Source organism: Manacus vitellinus, unplaced genomic scaffold (assembly GCF_001715985.3).
Source record: "Manacus vitellinus isolate BGI_N305 unplaced genomic scaffold, ASM171598v3 scaffold_6_pilon, whole genome shotgun sequence".
Classification (NCBI taxonomy): Eukaryota; Metazoa; Chordata; class Aves; order Passeriformes; family Pipridae; genus Manacus; species Manacus vitellinus.
The window spans coordinates 18,741,985-18,763,712 of NW_021940750.1; the positions used below are offsets into that span (position 1 = coordinate 18,741,985).

Sequence of the window (21,728 nt, forward strand, 5' to 3'; positions counted from 1 at the left end):
AGGATGAAATTAAGTGAATTTGTTTGTATGACCACTCATGAAACAATCGTTCACTGAGCTCTATTGCTAAATTACTTGTAATGCTTTTGTGCAATGCATTTTATTTACCTAATATATTTTCAAATGCTTGGTTTCTAAAGGAAATTTTTGTTAGCAAAACACATTCTGCAAAAAGCCAGAAATCATGCAAGTAAGGCCATCTTGGTAGCCTGAGCCTAATCTTATCTACTGGAAAGATAACCAAGGGTTATAGTTTAGGTTTATAAGCCTTTATATAGCATTTCGAAATCCAGGATGGTTTTGTTTTTGTCACTTAACTCATCCATTTGCAGGTAGAAACTATTGTTTTCTGCTTGTCTATGTATTGCTTTGCAGATAGGACACAGGCTACTTGAAGGATGCCCTTTTCTGTCAGCTGGGTATCCATTTTGTCTGTTTCTGGGGCATGATTATGTGGAAGATCACTCTGTGACTGTATAACTCTGTCATATTCAAAACTTGTGGATAATAGCCGCTGCTGTCCTTTGGGCTGAGCTCCTTTGGCCAGAGATGGAGCAGTGTGGAAGGATGTACCAATCTGTGTGGATTTACACAGTTGCAGAGTTTTTACTGATCCCACACAACAGTTTAGAGCTAGACTTCTTCAGCAGAATATGTGGAAGAGGAAAGCAAGCCAAAAATGTGCATAAGAGTCAGCAGTAGAGATCAGTAGGTAACATCTGCACTTATATGTTCAGTTTCTGAGCTCCTGGAACAAACTTCTCTATCATTTAGGATTTTAAGTCTGGTTTATGAGAACTGATTCTAAAACCAAAATTGTTTTTACTCACTGGAGTAAAGTTTTGTAAGGCTTTGCTTAATATCAGAGCACATTGTCAAGCAATTCAGGAGCTTTGTAAGAACACTCCATACAACAGCATATGCTCCATGCAGACATTGTCAGCTGTGTGCATAGGTGATAAGGGAACATAATTTGAAATAACTGGAAGAGGAGTTGAAAATGGTTGAGAATTTGTCTTGGGGAAGACACATCTACCAATGTTCCTATTTAGGTAGGATGAGGATCTTCTTAAAACTTAGCAACACATTTAAAAGTACATGATTAAATCAGTAATATCATAGCAGCAAGCCGCTTTTATTTCTGTATTAGAACACAGATTCAACTGCTTAATTCTAAATTTGTATAGAGGAAGCATTAAGCCACAGAAATTCAAGACTCTTCACAGCACTGCATCTCTTGCTAACTTAAAAACAATGATGGACCAGATGTCCCTTTCTTAATTTCTGGGTTTTGTTTTATTTTATTTTTCCATTTTATAGAAGCACTAAGATGAGCATTACAGAAGTAGTTAGTGTAGATAAAGATTATTTCTAGCCCTCATCTTTGTGCTTTTCATGGACGCAAGTTCCATCTATCCTGAAAGGCACAGGACTTTTTTGCTTTGGATGTGTGCAAATCAGTGTAAATAACACCAAAATTGTATCTATGCATCTGAATCCATGGTTTCTTTCCTGTATTTTATTTGTTACTTTGTACTCACAGTAATCATATAGAGAATGCTGAAGTAGCTTTTGTTAAGAGAGTTTATTTGTTAAGGGACAGATTTTCTAGAAGTATTGGAGTGACAAAAAATAATGGTCACCTACTGTGATTTTCCAAAATTTCTAAGCAAGAAATTGAAAACTGTGAGAATGGAGAGTGATCCCTTAAGAGGCTTTTATAAACATTCCTAAAGGTGAGTGTCTGTCCTTGCACATTTGGACCCTCAACACTGCAACAAAGTGGCCCACCCACCATATCATTCTTCTGTCTGATCTAAAATACAACTCCTTCTTGAATTACTTGTTTGGTTGCTTCATGAGATGCAAATTCAGTGAGTGTCCTTGCTTACATCTCAGGAGAAAGTGTCCTATTGCACATTTAATTTATACCATGAGGACTCTTCACAAGCAAAAACACAAATTTGTTAATTCTTTGTCTTAGAATACAAACAAACACAGTCAGTACTGCTTTCAGCTAAGTAAAATGTGGTGAAATTATGGTGACAGTTATATCACAGTGGTACAAAGTAACAGAAGTTGCTTTCTTCAGGTCAGTCTTCCATATTTTGAATAAAACTCTGCAAACACTGAGACTAGTTCCCAGCACCTTCCATTCTTCTGTTTCAATATTTAAGTTATCTTTGATCTTGAGGTATGAGATTATTACTGCAGTTTTCCACAGATTAAAATGCTCAGTCTCCAGAGGGAGCTGCCTGCAGCATCCCACTGGGCTGGACACAAAGCCTTATCGACAAGGGGTGACTCTGCCACCCTCGCCCCTTGCAGGTAGCACCTCATTGGCACAAACAGCCTTTTTAGCAGCCTTTTATTCCTCACAAAGAAAAATGTTGCTTAGTGTGAGTTGGGATGGCAGACTTGGGCTCTGGGTGAACAAGGAGTCCAGGATTATCATTCCAAAAAGCCCCCTGAGGCTTGTATCAAGAGTTATTAGCCACTCATTCAGCCCATGGCATTATTTTGTAGGCTTAACTGGGATTTCAGTGGTATATTGGGTCTTGTATCTGTGTAGGGGTAAATTTTGCCCTCTGTTACCTTATAAATAGCTGTTACAGTTTCTTTTTTATGTTATTCTTTAAATCTCTTTGAAAGGCACAGTATCTTAATCCACTGTTGCTTTTTTTCCCCTTCTAATAGAAAATAAATACATTTGAAAATCCACACATGACTGAAACAAAAGGCAAATAAGCCCTGCATGGTGTGTGTTTGGTGAGGAATACCTCATTTTGATGATTTCAGTCATCATTCATTTGAAAAGCAGAAGCTATGATTGTTAAGCCTCATTATTTTCAATGAAGCCTGACAGTTTCAAGGTTAAACAGAAGACAGCTACTTTCATCCCAGTGATATTTCTCTTCAAACATGGGCAGCTCTTCACTAACTTATTCTGCTCTGGTGTGTAGTGCCATTGCTTGGTCACAGAGTGGTGCACATCCAAACTCAATCATAGGACAGTTATCTAGGCAATGACGTGTGTCTCCCCAAAAGGAGCCTCAAATACTGAAGTCATATCCACCCTCCCTTGTATAAGCCACACAGTATTTCTTTTTAACTGAACAGTGATCTAAATAAGCCATGATCTCAAATTTTACTATTTTTATGCTGCCTCCCAGAAAAAGTTTGCAGCCCAAACCTTCTGTTGGTCCAAACACTTTGAAATGTTTCTCCAGTGCTTTATGTCTCTGAAGCACATTAGATAGGGTACTAGTGTGAGACCTACAGCAATAAAGTGTCCGAGAAAGCTGCCATGCTTCTGAATATACATGCTATTAAAAGAGAAGACTAATCTGCCATTACTTTCTGAACTTGCACATAGACTGGCAACTAATTCAACAGGGAAATTTCCCAGCAAGGGAAGGCTGAGGAAACTGTGACCTGTCAGTAACTGAGTTAAAACCCTTAGAACTCAGAAAACATTGATTCTGTGAGAAAACTTTCAGGAGAGAATAACTTGTGAAATCCCTGACTTTATACTTGCATGGACTGATTGCACTGAGTTATGACTGTCTGGGTGCTGCTTCCATAAAGATGAAGAAGTGCAGTAAATGTATGTTACAAAACCAGGAAAAATGCATTAGTTGGTTAAGAAGGAAAAGCAACTATTGGAAAACTGAAGGGAGAGGAGTATGTAAGCAGTAGTTTTTCACCTGTGCTTTCACTTCCTTAGAGTCCCTGTGGAACAGCTAGAAGTAGCTGAACTTTCCACATACGTTTCCTGGTGTCTCATGATTACATTTGGGTGGTGAATGCTTAATCTCATTTCAGGAATTAAGTCACCTGGTGAGTACAATGAAAGGTGTAGCTTCATCGTGCTTGGTGGTTCCTGGAAAACAAGAGTGTTTCAATACGTACCAAGAGCATTAGTCATGACTTGTGGCAATAAATCCATGTTAACCAGTTTACCTGCACTGAAGTTACTAATGCATCCATGAGATAAAATGGATTTTGCAATTTTGATAAAGCTGTGCTATTTTTATTTCCTATCTGCATTTCTCATGTTGTATCATATATATATATATATATATAAAAAAAAGAAAACAAAATTGTCTTTTCAGATAAAGTGCTCAACTTTGTACCAGTGAATACAGCTATTTGAAGCTGCAAGTCTGTTTATCTATTATGGAAGTTGTGTGTATGATAATCTGGACATGGTTCTAAGTGTTCTGCTACACACAGAATCTACTTTTATATAGATAGTTTATTTGTCAGAGAGCTTTCACTGAAGGATTCCATAAAATACAGACAAATTGAAGAAATAGATTGAATGATTGATTACTGGAGTGCTGGAGATAAACACGTGGAGATGGAAAATGCTGAACAAATTTAGTCCTTTGCATTTGCCTACATACTTTAACAGAAGGAAAGAAGAAATTAGGCTGGTGAGATTCTGAACATGCTTATAGCCTGTGCCTTAAAACTAAGGCAGGATTAGGCATCTTTCTGTCCTACTTATTTAGACAGTTAGTTTTTCTGTAGTTGTGTCGACACAAGAATCATCCAGACCACCTTCAAAATATCATCTTCCACATCCTCAGAAACTTGTCTTGTTGAGTATTTTGAAAAGGTTTTTGACATAAACTCCATGGGGTTTTAGACATAAATTTATAAACTGAACAATAGAAGTATCTGTTGGATAATAGGCAAGATATTTTTTTTAAGAGGAAACAACGGTTAAGTTTACATTTAACAAGAACCATGGACCACTCATATTTTAAAAAGTGCAAAAATTGATTGTCCTGCTTACACCAAAGTGTATATGTCCTGCAGGATTACTGCACAGAGTTTTGTATTAATGCCTTATGGGGACCTCAGATATTACATATACTACAAAAGAAGAGTGAGCTGATATATTTCACTGACTGCAGATGGGTTGGGTTGTAGGGTTAAAAAGTTTTCTGTAAGTTGTCTGCATTTTCCCTTAGTGTCTGTCTTTTACAGTAGTGCTTTGTTTCTGAGCATGACCACCACCAGGACAGCTTGGTTCAGTGCAAACACTGTCTCTTTCAGCCAGAACATTCCTAACATTAGTTTCCTTTTTTTTCTCTCCTCTCCCTCTTCCCTGCCCCCTCTCAGGTTGGAAAGGCTGGTGGACGTCCTGAGGAAGAAGGTTGGAGCAGGGACCATTAGGACCGTGATCTGATTGAAAGCTGTAGTCTAAGGAAGCATTCACATCTGGTGACCAGGCTGCTTCATTCAGCACTGTGTAAACACTAAAGCCTTAACTTAGCAAACAGTTGTTAGAAGTGGGACACTCCAGCGACATTCCAAGCTGAGATAAAATCAAATCATAAATGTTTAACTACTTTGCTGCTGAGTTTTGTGATTTGTTGAAATGTTTCATTGCAAACGTATTTGTTTTTAAGCAAGTGCATTGTGGCACTGTGTACTGTGAAAAATGATGTAGATGCTTATTCGAACAATCTGTCCTGTCAGTATAGTCTGCTTCAAGGCACAGCTTGATCAATTTTTTAAATGCTTCAGGTTCAAAATCCTGCAAAGCAGTTTCAAAATTTAAATTCCTTCTTATTTATGAGACTGCAAACAGTCCAGTATTTGTATGTTAAATATATTAATTGATAAAGTAGTTTGGCATTCAAGGAATATCTCTGGCTACTATACTGGATATTTTTTCCTCCTTACTCATAGCCCATTGAATTGCAGCTAGTGACTGTGGCTACATCAAAGGGCAGGATAAATGTATAGCTTTATACAGCAGTTGAATAGCTTATGCTAGTACATGGTATTTTCAGTGTACATTAAAAAAGAAATTTACAGTTAGGTTTCACTACAGATGCATCTTAATAAATTGCAACATGAAAGCCTTGTGACATACAGTATCTCAGAGAGTGGAGGAAGTTTCTTATATTGTTTTCAGTCACTCCTTTGTTCTTTCCTATGAGGAAAAGCTCTCAGATATTCAGAAAGCACCTTATGGATTCAAAATTTTCCTTTTCAGTGTTCATCTTTTCTCACCCCTTTCCTACAAGACTTTTTGCCTGCTTCTTATAGACCTCTGATTGCTCTACAGTGCAGGACTACCATCTAGGTTGGGTTTCAGGCAAAATTGCCAACCCTCTGCTTTTGTTTACTCACCAAGTGCCCTAGGATTTAACTCAAAGGCTGAAAGATGGAATCTTACAGGGAGGGGGAAATTTGAGGACCAAAGAGGAAAAATTGGGGTAGACAAACATTTTAGACCTTAGAGATACAGGAGAGTTGGACCTAGAGTTATATTTGTGACCCATCCATCTCCCTGTATGAACGGTCAGGTCAGCACTCTTATAAACCTGCTCAAGAAGGCAACTGTAATCTCCAAGCACCCCAAATTCAGTAATGAATCTCAGGAGCTAGATAGGCTTTAAGATACTCCCAGAACCAGCCAGCTCAGGCAAGGTGGATGTAGCTCCTAAGGTTTCCACTTGCCTGCTTTGCTTTGTGTTTAATGTTGTTACATGGCCTTCTCTCTTAATGCTTGCTTGTTTTAATAGTGCAGTTCAGCTGGAGAAAATGAAATTTTAATTTTGAGTAGAGAGAGAGACATTTTTAATTTTGAGTAGAGAGAGAGACATTTTAATGTCTGTTTTTTTCTTTCAAGCAATTACATGTTAAACCTTCCTCATCTGCAGACCTAAGCTCCCCCTAGTTTCAGCTGACCAAACTTAACCCCTTGCAGGGAGATAAGTAGCATCCCTCCAAGCCAAATTTACCCAAGTCACTCCTAGAAGCTTCTGAAATTCTCCTTTCTGACCTTTGGTCAACCCTAAGATAGCTAGTGAGTCCGGAGCCTCTCCCCCACACCTATTCAATGGGAAGAAAGCTTAATGCTTCCAGACCAGAGGACTGCCACCCCCCCCACCCCTCCCAGTTCCAATTCCTTCACCATCACCCTTGTGCTGCTGCTCAGCACTTTGGGTGATTCAACTGCTCTTTGTCCTACTGTCTTCATTGAGCTTTGATGCACTAAGTGAATGACAAGATCTCCTGACCTGTCAGTGCTGTCGAACCATTTCTGCTCTAAGGAAGTAGTGAGGAAGGAATTAAGATAAAAATGTAAGGACTACCATACTGTTCTAGACCAAAGCTCGAAGATGCCTTTGGCCATAACAAATAGAAGATGCCTAGGAAAGGGTATAAAGTCAGGCTAGCGCTGGTGACCATTCTCCCAGCTGGTCTCCCAGCAATTTGTTATTTAGGGGCTTTCTAAGTCTTTGTATTTAGCAGCATTTTTTCATGACCTGTTTTTTATTCCATTTAAATTTTTATTATCTACTTGTTCCTGTCACAAGGTCTTATGCAGTTAATGATGCATTGAGTGGAGAAATATTTTGTTTTCTTAGTTATGAATCAACTGTATTCATTTGCTATCACCTAGTTGTTGTATGAGAGAAATGGTGAGTAACCATTCCCTGTTCACATTATTTCCATATTCCTTGTGATTTGACATATTTGGCATCATTTCCCCCCTGCTTTTCTTTTCCAGAGAGAAACCTTAGTCTCTTATAAAGGAGCTGTCTCATGTTTTTATTTGGCCTTGTCATGCTAATCTATTTTTTCCAGCTCTGCAGTGTTTTCACTGAGATACAACCAGATTTATGCCTGCTATTCAAGATATGGACAAAAAGTGACTGGTTGTTGCCATGATTATGTTGTCTGTTTTATTCTCTATGCTATTTGTAATCATTTTTAGCATTGGATTTACTTTATGGCAGATTATTTATTGGTATTAATATTTCTATAGTAATAACAACTTTAGATCTCATTCCTCAGTTGTAACATTCAGCTGTGAGTTCATCATAAGGTGTATGAACACAGAACTGTTTTCTGAATGCATAATTTCACATTTATGGATGCTGAATGTCATCTATTGTTTTAGCATGCATTCCCTGAAGACCATGAGCTCCTCTTCCATCTCTTCTCACAACTTCTCTTTAATACTCACAGTACCATAGTATCATCAGCATCTCCATATGGTGATATGAAATACTGCCATCTCCAAATTACCGCCTCTTCAAGGTGGTTTCTTAGTGAAGTTGAACATGGGTTCTGGGACAAAGATCCCTGTAACTTGAGGTAATTTCTCCTTCACTGTAAAAATGATACATTTATTCTTACCCATTGTTTTAATCTAGTTTTGAACTACTTATTTTTCAATTTGAAGATCTTCCCTCTTACTCTTCGGCATCTTTGATGAGGAAGATGTTTGCTGCTTTGAAAATGCAAGTTTACTAAATCAGGGCTTGTTCTCCATGCATGAATGTGCTAAGTTCCTTGTCACCTTCCCCATGTATTTCTGCCTCCAGGTGAAAAATCTCATGAGAGCAGACTTCATACAGCCAGACTGCTTGACCTCCAGCCTGTTGTTTGGAAAAGTGGGATTAGCCAGGCAAAAGCCATCCAGCAGGCATGATGCCAGATAGATCTGGGTCCGGGTAATAATACTTAAGTGATAGTTGCTTCATAATTTTCCTTTTGACACATTGTACCTAAGGTGAAAAAATAGTTCCCTACTCTGACTTATGTCTTCTACAAAACCACCTGAAATTAAGTGAGCATTTTAGTTAGGGTGTTTTGTCATAAATGACAAATGTAGATAAATGTATTTGAATCATAATTAAATCATATGTTGATCTTTAAAATTCAGCTGGAAATGTTTGTCTTCTTTGAAAAGGACCTTGGGAAATTTACTGTGCTGAGAGGTGACGGTTCAGAAACAGTTGGGTTCTCACTCTTCCTTGCTAACAACCTGGTGTGTGGTCTTTGGCAAATTCCTTAGTGACTGTCATTAACAGTATGCAGCCCCTGAAGAGGCTCCTGCGCTCCTCCAGGGAGTTTGCAAAAGCATCTCTGTGGCTAATGTCAAAACACTTCAGCTTCTTCACCCACTGAACTGAACAGCAAAAGTCACACAGGTCTGGTAATGGAGGCCCAGCCTTTAGTGCCCTTGGCTGAACTTCTGGCCCTGTTGAGCCCAGTCTGACTTTTGCCCTTCAGTGTAACAAGGGTCGGAATTCTGCTCTGGTGAGTAGAAATAGGCGATAATGATAACATGGGTTAATTGGCTTTTAGTGTATGATTTATTCATTGAGAACAGATTGATGTCTCTGCAGCGCTCCGAAAGTGAAAAGAAGCCTGCCCTTATACAGCAGAGAAATGCAATTGTCACTTCTGTCCTAATATACGAGAGAAGGATGAGATGGTATCCAATTACGTACGAGGAGTACCAATTCATTTGGTTCCCAATGGAACAACAGTTCATGATGAAAGTGGCTCACCAAGGTGATGCTTATGGTGACGGTTGTAATTACTGGCCAAATTAGGGTCCCTGCTATCTTGAAGAGCACTGAGATACTCAGAAACATCCTTCCCCTGTGAGATTTTGTGTCTTTCTCTTGATGATCCTGCAGCACGTTATGCATTGGGAGCCATTTCTGGTATATGCCAGGGTAAAATATGTAAATAGCATCATGTTGGCTTGGGATAAGAGCATTATTAATGCTTTTCTGCACTGTAATTATATTCCTAGTAAGCCTTCTCTAAGCCCTCACTAATTAACAATATTGTGACAAATCAACTTTAACAGAAAAGAATGGTGGACCTTTAGTCTTTTAGTACTATTTTTCATTCAGCCCACAGCCCAAAACTGGTTGCATGGTCTTCTGTATTACTGTTGCGAAAACTGCTGATATTTGAAAGTTCAGAGGCAGCTCAGTCTTGTTAGTGGAGTCCTGTAACTGAAGTCAGTTTGATTCCTCTTTAAATATATTCACAACAAAGTAAAATTCATTAGTTAATCATTAATGTAAGGGAATATTAAAACTGTTTTTATAAATAAGTCATCCTATCAAAATAGTTTAGTGATGTCAATATATTGTTCTAGCACATTTATTCGTTTATTTATTCCAAATCACTGGACATTTTACAAGATTGACTATGTATATTCTTAGCATCTTTAATCTATAAATACAAATGAACTCCTATCTATTTAGATAGGATTTCTCTGTGCCTTTATTTCCTTCATTTAGAATAATTGCATATTAAGGCTGTTAGGTTTGTTTTGGTTTTTTCTTTTTAATCTATACCGCAGAATATTTTTCTCCCATGCAAGAATAAACTGTGAGGCACATGAAAGCACCGACGGGCAGTTTCTCTGATACTGCGCTTGCTGTGATCGCAGCATTACATGTACTGACTCTTGTCACTCTACCATTTCACATCAGGTCTGCAGAAATGGACTTTCTCTGTTTGTTCTTCTCATGCATCGGTAAATAAAATGTATTCACAAGTTCAAAAAATCGAAGTAGTGTTCGCATATTAGGTTGATTATAAGTCAGCTGTTGAGCTTCAGTGTTCTAAACATTTCATTTTTCAGTTTTGTTGGGAGCCCACGTGTTCTGTGAGGCTTTTAAACAAATACTTGAAATGGTTGAAAGATTTACATTGCCAGTGCCTAGCTAAATATATAGTCTTTAGAAAAGACAGGGTTTATTTTGGCACCATTTGACAAACTCAAATATTTTAAACATTTGTTAAGTTCGAGCTTGCACATTTGAACTAAAAGTTTGCATTCCAAAATTGCATCTCAGGTTACCTGTCTCTCTCTCTTTTGTATTTTATAATCCCTTTATTAAAATAGTCTGCAACAGGAGTTGGGTTTGGAGTGTGGTTTTTTATTGTTAATTGTAAAATATTGTCATTAACAATCCATTTTAAGGTAACATGTACCTGGTAACTCTATTAGGCTAAACATCAGAAATACAAAGCCAGAAGTGTTTTTAGAATTTCGGACTTCACCTTGGTAGCCAAGACTTGATTGTAAAATTAATGGAATACAGGAATAGTGGGGCCAAATCCTGCAGTGCTTTGATCTTATACTATGTACTGTGATGAGTAAGTATTGCAAGACAGGCAGTAAAGAAAACAGGTTGAAAAGGTGTACTGAACTGATGAAATAGAATAGCTTGAGGAAAAGGAAAAGCAGTCTTTGACCGGAGTTGTTTTTCTTTTCCTTCCCTTGGAAGAAAGGATGGGCAAGGGGAATGTTTAGTCTAATTAAAAAAAAAAAAAATCAGCAACCAAAAGAACCCCATCACTTTTTTTTCTTTCAAGTTTTAACCTGAAACTTGTACTGAAACTTAAAATATTGAGAATGTATAGATTGAAATCACCCCATTTTGTTTAAAACATGCAAGAACCCCTGTTCACCAAGTGTTGGAGTGCACCTTTACAATTGTGCTCGTGCTTTGGCATGTTGCCCAGCCAGTCACCAACTGCAAAGGGTCACACTCCTTTCTGAGAAGTTGTCATCGGGGGCAGTTTGGCATGTTCTCTCCGTGGTGACCTTGGGCCAAAGGTCTGTGCAGTGCCACATTCACAGAAGTTCATCATAGTTTGAATGGCTGCTGAACATGATAGAAGCAGGTACATTGTCATATGGTAAAATAACAATAGAACTGGTCACAACTGTAGCCATGATAAAACAAGGGTATGATAACCCTTGCAGAATACATTACATAAATTTGTGATGATTGATACTTACACACAAATATGCATGCTGCATGTCATACACAATTGAAAAATGTAATGGTTTCCCAAAGAATTCAAAGGATGGGAATTCTTTTATTTGTTCATGCACTAAGTATTAGCAGAACTATTTTCAGAAAGAACTTGTAAGAAAAATCAAAATATTAAGATGATAAAAAATGAAAAGCTACTTTGATACTACTCTAATTCATTGTCTGAAGCCACAGGATTTTGTTCATGATTGTTTGACTTTCACTGATGTGGTGCCACAATTTCACAGTTTTTGTGACCAAAGAGGAAAGCTTTTCAAAAATCAGTTTATGAGAAATAAGCCTGCTGGTGTCTAGACTGATATAGATATCAATTCAGATGTTGAACTCATGCTTAGAAGTAAGATTTTAGATATCTCTAAGTGAAAATTAGCTTTTCAAAAAGTTATCTCATTTCTTCACTTGGATATTTAACTTATTTAGAGAACATACTCAACCCAGATGCAATCTTTGTGAAAGTATACTAGACTAGAAATAGAATAACAAGTGGTATGGTCTCCATCAATACATACTCAGAACATTAAAATCATCCCATTTTATGCTTTTATGGGCTATTTTAAATTATCAGCTTTGTTTCTTCTGCTTTATATAGGGAAAATTTTCTCTCACCTCTAACAGTCTACCAGTGTATGGAGAACATCAATATTACAGGTGATATTTGCTCAACATTAGTGGTAGAATTAAGCAGGAAAGGGAGATGCACAAATAGTTAAATATTAGGAATGTGATCAAATGTGGCATTTATTTCATCCTTTTTTTTTTTCCAAATGGTTGTATAGAAAATAACACTTCAAACTATGACTGTGTTATGGCAAACGAGCTCTGCTGCTCCACCATATTTTCACTGGTGGGGACACTATCCTCACACAGTCCAAAAATGTAGGGCTCCGTACCCACGGTACAGGATATGAATATGGAGCCATGGGGTTCTGAAACATTTATTAAACATCATCAAACATTTTGTTTCTGGAGTTCTGGGCTCAGATCAGCAAATTGAGTAAGATACAGATAAATCATAGCTTCAAGTAGGACTCTTCTTTGCATAAGGCAAGGAAGACACAAACCAGAACATCTGGACTGCCCTATTGATGCTAAAGCAGCATAACAGAGAAAGTGCAAGGTAGAAATTAGATTTTCACAGAATCACAGAATATGCCAAGTTGGATGGGACCCACAAGGGTCATTGAGTCCAACTCCTGGCCCAAGAGTCACACCATGTGCCTGAGAGTATTGTCCAAATGCTTCTTGAACTCTGTCAGGCTTGCTGCTGTGACCACTTCCCTGGGGAGCCTGTTCCAGTGCTCAGCCACCCTCTGGGTGAAGAACCTTTTTTGAATATCCAACCTAAACTTCCCCTGACACAACTTCAGGCCATTCCCTCAGGTCCTGTCACTGGTCACCACAGAGAAGAGATCAGTGCCTGCCCCTCCTCTTTCCCTCATGAGGACGTTGTAGACTGCAATGAGGTCTCCCCTCAGTCTCCTCTTCTCCAGGCTGAACAGAACAAGTGACCTCAGCCACTCCTCACACGGCTTCCCCTCAAGGCCCTTCACCATCTTCATTGCCCTCCTTTGGATGCTTTCTAAAAGCTTAATATCTTTCCTATATTGGGGTGCCCAGAACTGCACACAATATTCAAGGTGAGGCTGCACCAGTGCCGAGCAGAGCAGGACAATCCCCTCCCTCGGCTGGCGATGCTTTGCCTGATGCCCCCCAGGACACGGTTGGCCCTCCTGGCTGCCAGGGCACTGCTGACTCATATTCAACTTGCTGTCGATCAGGACCCCCAGGTCCCTTTCTGTGGCACTGCTTTCCAGCATCTCGTTCCCCAGTCTGTACAAACATCTGGGGTTGCCCCATCCCAGGTGCAGAATCAGGCACTTTCTCTTGTTGATCTTCATATGGTTGGTGATTGCCCAGTCCTAATTTGTCAAGGTCTCTCTGCAGGACCTCCCTGCCTTTGAGGGAGTCAACAGCTCCTCCCAGTTTTGTGTCATCTTCAGACTTGCTTGGTATCCCTTCTAGTCCTGCATCCAAGTAATTTATGAAGATGTTGAAGAGCACAGGGCCTAAGATCCTGTGGAACCCCACTGGTGACAGGTCACCTGTCTGATGGTACCCCATTTACTATTACACTCTGTGCTCAACCTTGAGCAATTGCTCACCCACCACATGATGTGTTTTCCAGCTGTGTGCTGGACATTTTGTCCAGGATACGGTGAGAGACTGGATCAAAAGCTTTACTGAAATCCCCGAAGATTACATCAGCTGGCTTTCCTTGATCAGCTAGGTGGGTTACCTTGTCATACAAGGAAATCAGGTATCATAAGCAGGATTTTTCTCTCATGAAGCCATGCTGGCTGTGACCAGAACTGCATTGTCTTTCAGGTGTTTTTCAATACCTTCCAGAATAATCTTCTCCATAACTTTACCAAGCACTGAACTGAGACTGACAGGCCTGTAGTTTCTGGGGTCCTTCTTCCTGCCTATCTTGAAAATCAGGACAATGTTCTCCAGCTTCCAGTCACCTCTCTGGATTCTGAAGACCACTGAAAAATCATCGAGAGACATTGTGTGGTGACATCAGCTAGCTCTTTGAGGATTCTTGGATGAATCCCATCAGGCCCCATAGATAGGAATAAGGTGAAACCCAAATATGCATGAGTGTGGAAGCTTTACCTGCTTCAGATTCAGACATAGAAAAGGAGGAAAAGTTGTTACAATGAGTGACAGAAATACTTTGCTATGCTTACATATAGAAGTTTTAAAAATTTTATGGAAGTGAAAGCTGTTGTAATATTTGAAAGTAGATGTCTTAGTAAGGTTATGTGTGAGCATAAGGCTAGAAAATTAGTTGAAATTTGATTGTGTACATTTTTTTCACTAAAGTCTTGTTTGATAGGACAAACTAGCTTGGTTCTAAATTTCAAATAAAACATTTCTAATTAACATGTAGCTGTTTTGGTTGCTAGATAAGCAATATGAAAATTCATGATGTCCTCTCTACTTCTGTTGTCCTATTGCTAAGACTTTCTTGATATAAACAGGACACAAAAAGTTATATCAAAATAGTAAATACTGAGTTATATTTAATAGGATCTGAACCCTATTACAGTTTTCATCAATAGATCTCAGCACACATTTAAAAGGAAAATTAATAGTATTTTGTCCCTAAGTTAGCAAAAGAAATGCCTAAATGAGCATTTGACTATATGTTGTATTTCTTAACAGTGGGCCTGATTAGAAGTGACTAAAGTAGAAAGAGCGTTTTTTAGGCAGATCTTGACAACTCTATTGGTGCTATCAGCACTGCAACACCACCTTTAGCCACCCACAGGTCTTTATCACATTTGTAATGGTTCCCATTCTGTGGCTTAGCAAGTCCAGGCTTGTGCTGTCCTAGAGAGCAGAGAAGGAGCAGGGCTTGGTTAACCTGACTGATTTTGGTTTAGCTAGCTTAGGTAGTGCTGAGCTGGCTGGTTGAATGTGTGGCAGCTCTGTGTAGGAAGGCAGTGGCACATGGCTTGAGGGGCTGCAGCCTTTTCAGTGGATAGACTGATGACCACTAGAAACATCTGGAAGATCTAGTCCTTGCTAAATTACAGCTTTCAGGGATTCATTCTCAGCTGTCCAAGATAATGAGTTGCCACTGTATGAACAAAAGTAAGGGCCATGTCTAGAGCAAATTTGTCATTTTGTGGCTTAAGTGTTAATATGCCTTTATGTGCTCAGTAGTTGTGTTAAGACAAGCTATCATATCAGCAACAAATTTTATATGTACAAAAGGAATTTTGTAGTCCTTAAGAAAAATATTATCCCTGTTGGACTGCTTTATAAACTAATGTTTGGCTGCTGAGCCATGGAAAAATCTCTGGAACTGGTTGCAACTTCCCTGGACTATACCAGAGTATCAACAAAAATGAATTGTACCATCCTAATTTTTTTTTCTCTTGTGAGTTGCACTGATGTTCAGCTTCCAAAAAGGAGTGGGGCTCCCTTGGAGACCAAGAGGAACCTGTGGCATTTCAGGGCATCCAAAGTTATATGTAAAAATTAATGAATTTCTAGGCAATCTGTCATAGGGAATAGAGCTCAGAAAGGTTAGCATGGTCCTATGGGCAGACTGTTCCCCCAAGGGATATTTTCCTGTGGGAGTAGCTGTGTTGTGTGCAGTAACTGAGGTTTAGCAGCAGGACGATGTAGGCAGTCATGTCTTCTGCTAGATGACCCATGTTCCTGCTTTCCTAGGGGTGCAGGATTCCTTGACTAGTGCATATGTGTGCACTGCCAGAATAGAGATCTTTCCACTTGGGCCTTTAAACCATATGACCATTTGGGCCCAGACATCTGCAGGACTGCGATTCCCCCATTCTTCCCAGTCATTGCATATGGGACTCGCTGCACCCATTTACAGTACTTTTGGACTGGAATTTATTCATCTTATGAGAACCTGAAGTGCAGAAGCAAGGACAAAGATGTGCAAACTCACCCTGCACTGTGTTAAGCAAAGACTTGACTAAGGGTTGTGCTGCCAGTGTTCAGGGTTATCTGTGGAGAGTGAGAGAAACTGCTCGTATCTGCACAGCTACAGCATCAAACATTTGAATACAGCAACAACCACCAGAGCATGTGCTGAAGTGAAGGGCAGAAAGCTTCACAGTTTTGCTCTTCTTTGATCACATAATGGAGAAGCTCAGCTCAATTGCTTTTCAGGCAGATAAATGTCCTGCTTCCTCCACATTTCACTTGTTTGCTCATGATAACTTTATTTCCCCAAAGCTCTAACAGCCAGTAGAGTAAGACTGTTATAAATCTGAACTGCCTATACCTAAAGAAAATACAGTTTCATCAGTGGGTGTTTTTGTGAAATCCCACAGGACTGTTCTCAATAGTCCTATATAGCAAATCCACAACTGCCTGTTGTAACCATTCACCCTGATTTCCAGTAATTACCCTTGTAATTTTGCATTCATTGAAATCTTGCTTGCAACTGACTAACTTTGCATGTTATGAGGTGTTTTCTCCAGAACTTTACCCTCACACAACCTCATTTCCTGTAGAGCCAACCATTGCTATTGAGTGACCTGCTACCTACTCTCTCATTAATAGTCTTTTTTTTTCAGTGCTATTGACATTTTATCTTCTTAGAGCTCTTCCAAAAACACCTGCTGCAGGTGCCTAACTAGGTGCTGTGACTATTGCTTTCCACTAGTAGTAAAGCAAACTGAGGTCTGGCAGGCTGAACCACATATTATCCTCTTGACCCAGGATGTGTAGGAGATATACCACCACCTGTCATAGGCATGTCCTGTTCCCTCCTTCCACCCCACGCCCCACTTGCAAAACCTGTAAATTATGTCTTTAGTTCCTATTCAGTTATTCCTTTACCTAAGTGATTGATATACAACACAGATATCTAGCTAGCTGCCATGGCAATCTATGGTGATTATAATATGTGCATGTAGTATATTTCAACCCAAGGAAAAAGTTCTGAAAAGCTATTGTGCATCATAAATGTGGGAAACCCTATAGAATTGTTCAACATATAAGAAAACAAATGGCAGGCTCCTCCTTCTTGACTTACTGTTGCTTTTCTGGTGGACTCACCCTAGAAAAGCTGGATACCAACAACAGCTACATCAATTCCAGTACCCCTTGGTCTGTTACACCTAGAGCAAGTCCCAGTCCTTCAGATGGAGCTACAGATGTGTGGGGAATTACAGAACCCTGATGAAGGACTCCACAGAGAGTCTGTTGAACTTGTTTTCTAGTCTGTCTTTGTCTTCTTTTAGCTTCAGACCAATAGGTCTCATTACACTTCCTTTTCCTGAGAATCCAAAGAGAAATTCTTCTTTTGGATAAACTGAGTAGAGTGAGTTTCTGATATCACTTACCAAGTATTGTCCAAACAGTAAGGCATTTCTAATTCTTGGTCATGCAGATACTTAACTTGGACACAACACCCTTTTTCTACTCTCAGATATAGTCTATATAAGCTGATGTCTCCAAGCCCTTACTGTGTTCTTTTCTGATTCCAAGAAACATGCTTATTCTCTAAGGCACAGCGTCACGCCATCACCCATCACCAACACCTCATGCTTGGTGTCAGTCCTAGACAGCCCTTCAGAGTATGTGTATTTGTGGTCCATTCCTCCCTAAGAATTTCTGGATGTGGAAGAGACTAGAGAGAAAACTATCTGAGGCAGAAAACAGTAATAAAAGAGTAATCTGAAAAAAAAAGGAAAATGTAAAATAGAGTTAGGAAGCTCATTTCAGTGAACTCCGCTTCATTAATACTGATGCCTATGTCCTGTATTTTTGTTGCTGGACCATGAACCTTGCCAATATGGAAAGAAATATATTCCTGTCATGACCGTCTGAAAGCAAAAATTGCTGAAACCAGGTAGATGTCTAGTAAGGCTGCAAAAAAAAAAAAAAAACCCAAAGTGATTGTGTAGTTAATCTTGTTGGTTTAGTTGTGTTCCATGGTGATTTTAATTACACTGTAATTTGAGCTAAGTCAAAGGATGGTAAGAATAGTGGCTGGGTAGAGGTTAGTGGAATGTGAATGGAAAGAAGTGATCTGGGGGGCAGATCTGATGGGCAGGAGTATTGCTCTGCTCCCAGAGAGGGGGCGAGGCTGTTCTTGGCATGAGTATGACAGGGAGGGAGCAATGCCAAGAGGCAGGCAGGGCTGGCAGGAAGGGATGACAGCCTCTAAGTAGGAAGAGTGATACTGCATTGATCATGAAAATGGGGTGAGAAACACTGCACTGTTGCTGATTAAGAGGGAGGAGGTCAAAAGCAGGGCTCAAAAAATTAAGAAAGGGTATCACAAGAGCAGAACTTCAGAGCTGAATGCCAGCACTGAGTATCCACCCTCCCTGGCAGTCACTTCATATCTATGGGGCTGAACCCTGAATTCACTTGAGTTTTGTCCTACCTGACAGCAGTCTCTGGCCCTCATGGTTAGAGGAGTATCCAGCTGGTAGCTTAGTTTTCAGGTCCATCAGTAATGGCTGCATTTGATCATCAACTATGGCACTGATGGGCTCTAAGTTACTACTGTTTGACTAAGAAATGCTTTGTGCTCTGCAACACTTAAAAGAAATGTTGTTTAGGTGGATTGGCATGGAGTAGAATTAGTTTTTGGCCAAAGTATTCCTGTGAATGTTAACACTCTGCTTGAAATACACCTAGCCCTGCTACCTTGGACTGTAAGACACATCAACAATCACTGTTAAGTCCATTCTGCAGTCCATTCTTACAGTAATGAGGCACCACTGAGGGTCACTATTAAGAACACACATTGCACACATAGATAAAAATATTTTATTTTCATGGGGAAAAAGAGACAGATCTCAGAAAACAAAGGCTGTATTTTGTGCTTCTGTAGTATGTACTGTGTATGTGGCACATAGGTCTTAAGGGAAGTGGTAGTTTGTGCTGACATATAATATATTTTGATGCCTCATATATCTTAAAAGACAAAAGCAGTCACAGGGATGACAAATGGCCCTAGCATGGCAGAGCTGGCTGCATCCCTTTAGTTAGAGAGCAGTCTGTGGGCAGAGGTCTTGTGGACTCCTTTGAAAGGCAAGAACGTCCCTATAGCAAACTTGTACTATCTAACGGGATCAAGGCCACAGATTTCCCCTTTGATTTTCAAGAGCTCTTGTCATACCAAAGAAAAGCCAGCACTAAATGTGTGCCACCTTTACCTGTGCACTTTGGGGAGTTCTTATCACAGTAGAGACCACATTTCTGCTTTCAAATTTTGGAAGGACGCTGAATCTTTTGCACTTTCTTACAGTGCCCTGGAACATTGGCTCTAAAGCAGAAAAGTAATGACAGATTGCAAAACAGATCCTATGAAACTTGCTTTGTGAAGAAGTTGATACAACTTTAGTTTTCCTTTTTACTTCCCCACCCCACAAAAGCAGGTCTAAGAGTAGCTAGCTGGAAGCCTTATTGCATTTTCCTGTAGTTACAGCACCAACTTTGTAAATTTAATAGCAAAATTCATATTCTATGTCCTTCTGTTATATACTTGCACAGATTAGATTTCAATATACCTTTTTTACAAGGGTAAAGGTATTGATTTCTAAGCCACACAAATTCAGAATTATTTGAATTCTATGTATTATTTCCATAATCTCTTTCCCCACTCCTGTATATCAGTATTTTTTCTGTGTAGATTCTGTGGCATGTATGCAGTCTTGCTTTTCCTATAACTATTTCTTGACAGCAGGATCAATCCTGCTCCTGCCAGGTGCTGAAACTGCTGAACTTGCTTTGGCTGAATAAAAGCTGTGGGTGCGACACCCGCAGCTCTTGGCTCCCCTCTGTGGAATGCTACATTTGTATTAACATGTATCTTTCTTTGTGATTTTTTTTTTTTTAACTGAAAATGGTGCCCTTTAAAACCTCTTCCTGAAGAGAGAGAGAGAGAGGTTGAGAAAGAAAAAAAAATACACTCCCCTTGGAATTTAACCTTAATTTGAACCAAGATCAGTGAAAGAAAAGAACTTTCGTGCATTGTTCACCAGCTCCACCCAGCCAGCCCCTTATCTAACCTGAGTCTCTATTGCCTATAGCTTTGTAACTTTTGCAGTAGTGCACTCCACATGCTCTTACATGCTTTGAAACCAATCTGGAGACACTGTGACATTATAATACCAAGAAATACCTAGTAATTCCATCCTGCACATCCTTAGACTGCACAGTGCAGTAGCAGGGACTTTCCTTCCACAGGTTTATGAAGGGCCTAGTGTGTATGGCAAATAAACATCTGTGGCTATTTCTGACCCCTGACAAAGGTGACTAGCTTCTGAAACCCCTGCATCAGCCTCTCCCTACACCCCAAACCAGGGGATATTTCGGCATAAGTAACTCTTCATTTTAACCTGACTCCTTGGACTTCTATTTCCTGTTAGAGGGAAGCAACCAACCCTTGATTTGCATGACGTCAGCTCAGGGTCAAAATTCAACCTTAAACACACATAAAAAAGCCAGCTTCCTTGTTTGCTGTTCAGAGGCAGACTTCCATTGTATGTCTCCTGTTGTGTGCACTGGAAGAGAACAGCCAGTAGATTGCTTTCCTATTACTTTTTATGCCCTAGAAAGGGAGACAGCTGCTCCAGGTGTGGTCCACCTATATGCTGTCCCCTAGCCCCTATCAGCCATCTGCTCCCTGCAGTCATCTCCCTTTCCCATCATCCCTCAGTTTCTCCTGACTTGCAACCACGTGGTCCACCTTCCCCCACTTACTGTCTGCTTTATATCCTTTCTTTCCATGTCTTCAATCTTTCTTTCAAGCCCTCATTGCTTGTTATTCCCATCCCTACTTCTCTCATGCTCTACAGGCCATCTCCCTGGTTCTCCAGGGTGTTGTGTGAGCCTGACTTCCTCATACCCACAGCCCTTTTTGCTATATGCAGCCTCCCTTCATCTGCTTGCAGATGTGGCAGACACCTGGCAGATGTGGTACCACCCCTGCTAGCAAAATAAGTGTCCATCATCTAGGGAGAAAACTCTTAAAACTGAAGGCAAGAATCAAGCATTCACAACAACTGCTTGAAGTAAAGACCAAATATTGTGCGGCTCAGAAGGAAAGAGAAGGTACTATTAAATGCACCAGTGGCTTGCCACGTAACCTCCCTTCTTTTAACGACTGCCGACTGCTTCCCTTTAAAAAAGGTGTTTTGCAAAATGCCTTTTGTTTTTGTTCTAGATAACGTAGTAATAAAACCCTTCAAGGAAATACTGCATATGGCACTGTTATTGCAATCCTCTAGTGTTTGAAGGACCCTTTGGAAAGAGTGTGCGCTGAGAGACAGGAGGGAGGAAGCAGGAAAAATCAAAATAAGAAATATCAAGAAGACACAGTCAACCATGAATCATTTCTTTCGGCTGAACCCAAAGCAAGATCAGATTTCATATCCACCCTCGACTGGGCTGGCATTTTCACACACACTGCAAACCCATTGGCATGGAGGTGGCTTGATTTCGTGGTTATCACAGGGGCCATTGGCTTATTTTTAAGGCCGACTTACGTTAGGAGGGCTGGGGAAGACCTTCCATTAAAAAAAAAACAAA

The 21,728-nt window shown here is 39.9% G+C and overlaps 1 protein-coding gene across 3 annotated transcripts in view; it reads left to right on the forward strand.

Annotated features, from left to right (window-relative positions):
* MIPOL1 (mirror-image polydactyly 1) overlaps nt 1–21,728 on the forward strand; it is a 197,861-nt gene that overhangs the window by 174,661 nt on the left and 1,472 nt on the right. For 2 of the 3 annotated variants that reach the window (XM_018082926.2, XM_018082927.2), the window contains exon 13: nt 5,134–7,259. The exons of the other annotated variant lie outside the window; for it this stretch is intronic. In XM_018082926.2, coding sequence (XP_017938415.2) covers nt 5,134–5,200 — 67 coding nt within the window. In that variant the 3' untranslated portion in view covers nt 5,201–7,259. Of the gene's footprint in view, nt 1–5,133; nt 7,260–21,728 lie in introns of those variants that run through there. 3 annotated transcript variants of the gene reach the window in all.